Source organism: Cherax quadricarinatus, chromosome 79 (assembly GCF_038502225.1).
Source record: "Cherax quadricarinatus isolate ZL_2023a chromosome 79, ASM3850222v1, whole genome shotgun sequence".
In the NCBI taxonomy this organism is placed as follows: Eukaryota; Metazoa; Arthropoda; class Malacostraca; order Decapoda; family Parastacidae; genus Cherax; species Cherax quadricarinatus.
The window spans coordinates 7,181,559-7,184,655 of NC_091370.1; the positions used below are offsets into that span (position 1 = coordinate 7,181,559).

General features: G+C 39.7%; 1 protein-coding gene across 1 annotated transcript; it reads right to left on the minus strand.

The window, feature by feature from the left end:
- Positions 1–2,404: 2,404 nt before the first annotated feature.
- On the minus strand, positions 2,405–3,097 carry LOC128702789 (neuropeptide-like protein 31). The gene is made up of 2 exons (XM_053797220.2): positions 3,033–3,097; positions 2,405–2,785 (listed from the first exon to the last, which is right to left on the minus strand). Exons 1-2 carry the CDS (start codon positions 3,042–3,044, stop codon positions 2,465–2,467), a joined length of 333 nt encoding a protein of 110 aa, XP_053653195.1. The 5' UTR covers positions 3,045–3,097; the 3' UTR covers positions 2,405–2,464.

Consider the following 3,097-nt stretch of genomic DNA (forward strand, 5'->3'; position numbering starts at 1 on the left):
AACAATTGTATTGCCTCGACATCCACAACTTCTGTATCTTACTTTGAATCCTCCATAGCCTCCAAACTCAGCAAAGCCTCCAAGGCAACCAATGCCTCCATAACAACCAGAACCTTCTATACTCAGTCCAACTGAATATCAGGGATCAGCCTCAGGCTGATCTCGGTATGGTATGGTTTGTTACTGGATTATTGTACAGATTAGATAACAGCAATGTGCAAAGTTTTCATTCCAAGGTGCATGTTATTTATGAACTGTAATGCTTGTGAATTAATCATATGTGAAGGGCAAGGAGTATATAAATATTCCTTATTTAAAATACAAAAAAAAATTACAAAGGAGCCTGAAAGACAAGTAACGAAACTGATTGAAGGTTAAGAGGCAGGACAGGGAATGAGAGTTTAAATAATATAGAAAGTAGATGATGATTGAAGATGAAGGATAAATATAAATATGAAGATACAATAGAAAATAGTTACTGAATGCATGGCACCAGCATGAAGACGAAATCGAAAAGCTGCAAAGGTTAGCGTCGAGACTGCTGCCGAAAATGAAAAGGGAGAGTTATGAGAAGAGAGTTAATGAACTTGCACTAATATCCCAGGTAGAAGGAATTAGCATAGAAGATATGATCATGATATACAAAATATTCGGGGATGAAGACCGAGTGGATAAATAAACGCTTTAAAACTCGAGAAGAGAGCTGCAAAGACCATAGATTACAGTAAGATGCTGTTGATCCACAGAAATGTGAGAAAATACTTTTTCAGTGTTATGAAGGAGGCAACAGATTTTAAAAATTGGTATGATATGACTCTGGGGGTCAGGAATCAGAAAGTCAAACTATAAATAAGAATTATGGCTATAAGGTAGAAAATAACCCATTCAAACACTACACAAATATCCACCTACTCTTTTATACAAGATTAAATATATCAGTCTCTATATCAAATGAGATATTACCATCAGGGAACCAAGTAATGAGGTGTGATTGGGAGAAATGGCACCATGGTCAGTCTTCAAGGAATGAATAGATCAATATTCTATACCGCACTACCAAAGAGCAAGAGATCGGGACAGAAACATGAAGACTCGCTCAGAAAGTTGGTAAGCATCATCGAGAATATGGTAATGAGAGTTCAGAAGACCGAGCCCAAACTATTTATAATTATTTGAATGCATATTAATTACTTATATGCAGAAGTAGTTTTGAGGTGATCAGTCTGTCGGTCTCAGTAGGTGGTCATTCCCTCAAGCCTATAGAAGAGGCGTGCGGCCAGACCTTACATGGGACCAGACGTGAGGTGCAGCAACTGTAAGATGCGTCACAGGAGCTCCTGACTGGCCAGTAGAAGTTGGTCATACAAAACAGTAATTTAACATGCCTCTTTTATAGGCTTGAGGAATTGTTTACCTGCTACCAAGACTGGGCTGAAAACTACTTCTTGCACTGTCTCCAGCGTTATCTTCGCTTGTATTTGATAGAAGAAGCCTGTTGCAGAGGCGAAATGTTTCAGCAATAAAGATATCCAAGTGTTGTATACATATCTTGCTGATGAACTTGTCAGTTCCGAATACCACCATTAACATGACCTTCTGATGCAGTAACACCATGGTATCATGGTACAGGGAAGTCTTTTATAACTCCTGTGCTAAAAGACGGTTCAGCATGACCATAAACTAGTGGCCACAAGGGGTTCACCTGGGACGACACCTCCATCTGCAACACCTCACTTCTCCTATTATATAAGGCCTGGACCCATGTCTTTGCTACAGCCTTCAAAGACTGACCACCTCATATAAAATATGAAGGACTGATCACCTGATAAATAATTTTTCTGAAGTTTCTCGTATTTGCCTGTATTCGTCTGAAGAAACCTATTACGCAGGCAAAACATTTCGACAATAAAGCTACCCATGTGTTGTTTATGTGTTTTATTCATCAACCTGTCGGTATTGTATACCATTAATATTATTACTGAGATAGGTGGAGAGTAGAATATTCTCATTTAAATTTATATACCTGGAGTCTACCTGGTGTGTGTTCCGAGGGTCAACGACCCCGGAGGCCCAGTCCCAGACCAAGTCATTATGACTCACGAAATCGTAATGACACGATTGCAAACAAACTATATAGGGCTGAGTTTTACGACTCTAACCCCGGGTTCAAGCCCTACCCGTGGTATGGTTTATATTATAACGTCCTCAAAAAATATTGTTCATATATGTTCAAATCATTACACGAATGTTTAAGAAGTGGGGGCACTACCTTGCAAGTCTATTTTTTTTTCTTTTTTTTTTTTTTAGTGAAATCTCTATTTTCCAAAATAAAAAAAAATCTTCATATGCTTTATCACTGACAACACATGAAAAGGAACAATAAAATCTCTTAGATATGGCTGCTTTTTATATTTCTTTCAGGTTTTAATTTGAGATTAGTATTAAATGCTGACAAATGCAATGATCAACCGTAGTATCCGTAGCCTCCATATCCTCCCCTGAAGCCTCCGAAGCCTCCATAGCCCCCAAAACCACCGTAGCCTCCGTAGCCCAGACCACCTAAGTAACCGGGATCAGCTTCAGGCTTAGCGTCGGCCTTAGGGTTGGCGTCAGCGCTTCTTTTTCCCCGATAAAATCCATAGGGATAATATCCACCACCATAGCCTCCGTAGCCTCCGTAGCCACCAAAGCCTCCGAAACCTCCCAGGAAGCCAGGCTCAGCATCTGGGGAAGGTGCAGCGCTTGTGGCAGCCAAGCAGAAGGCGGCCAGCACAGCAACAATAACCTGCTGGATTAAATTAGGTATTAGCTTAATTTCTTATGACTGTTTTTAATAAATATCGATCAAAACTTACCAAATTCTTGAAAATGTTTAGAAATACGTTATTCTGGAAAAATATAGAGGACTAAGAGAGTAAGAAAAACTCACCAAGGTCTTCATATCTTCAGTAAACATTGGAAAGTAAGAGATAACTCAACCAGGTCTTGGTTCTGGTGATAATAAGAGACAATAGAAGTAAGGAACAACTCACCAAACTCTGCATTGTTCTGGTGCTTCTCAGCGTCGACTGTGGCTAGCTAGCTTGAGACAGCTCGT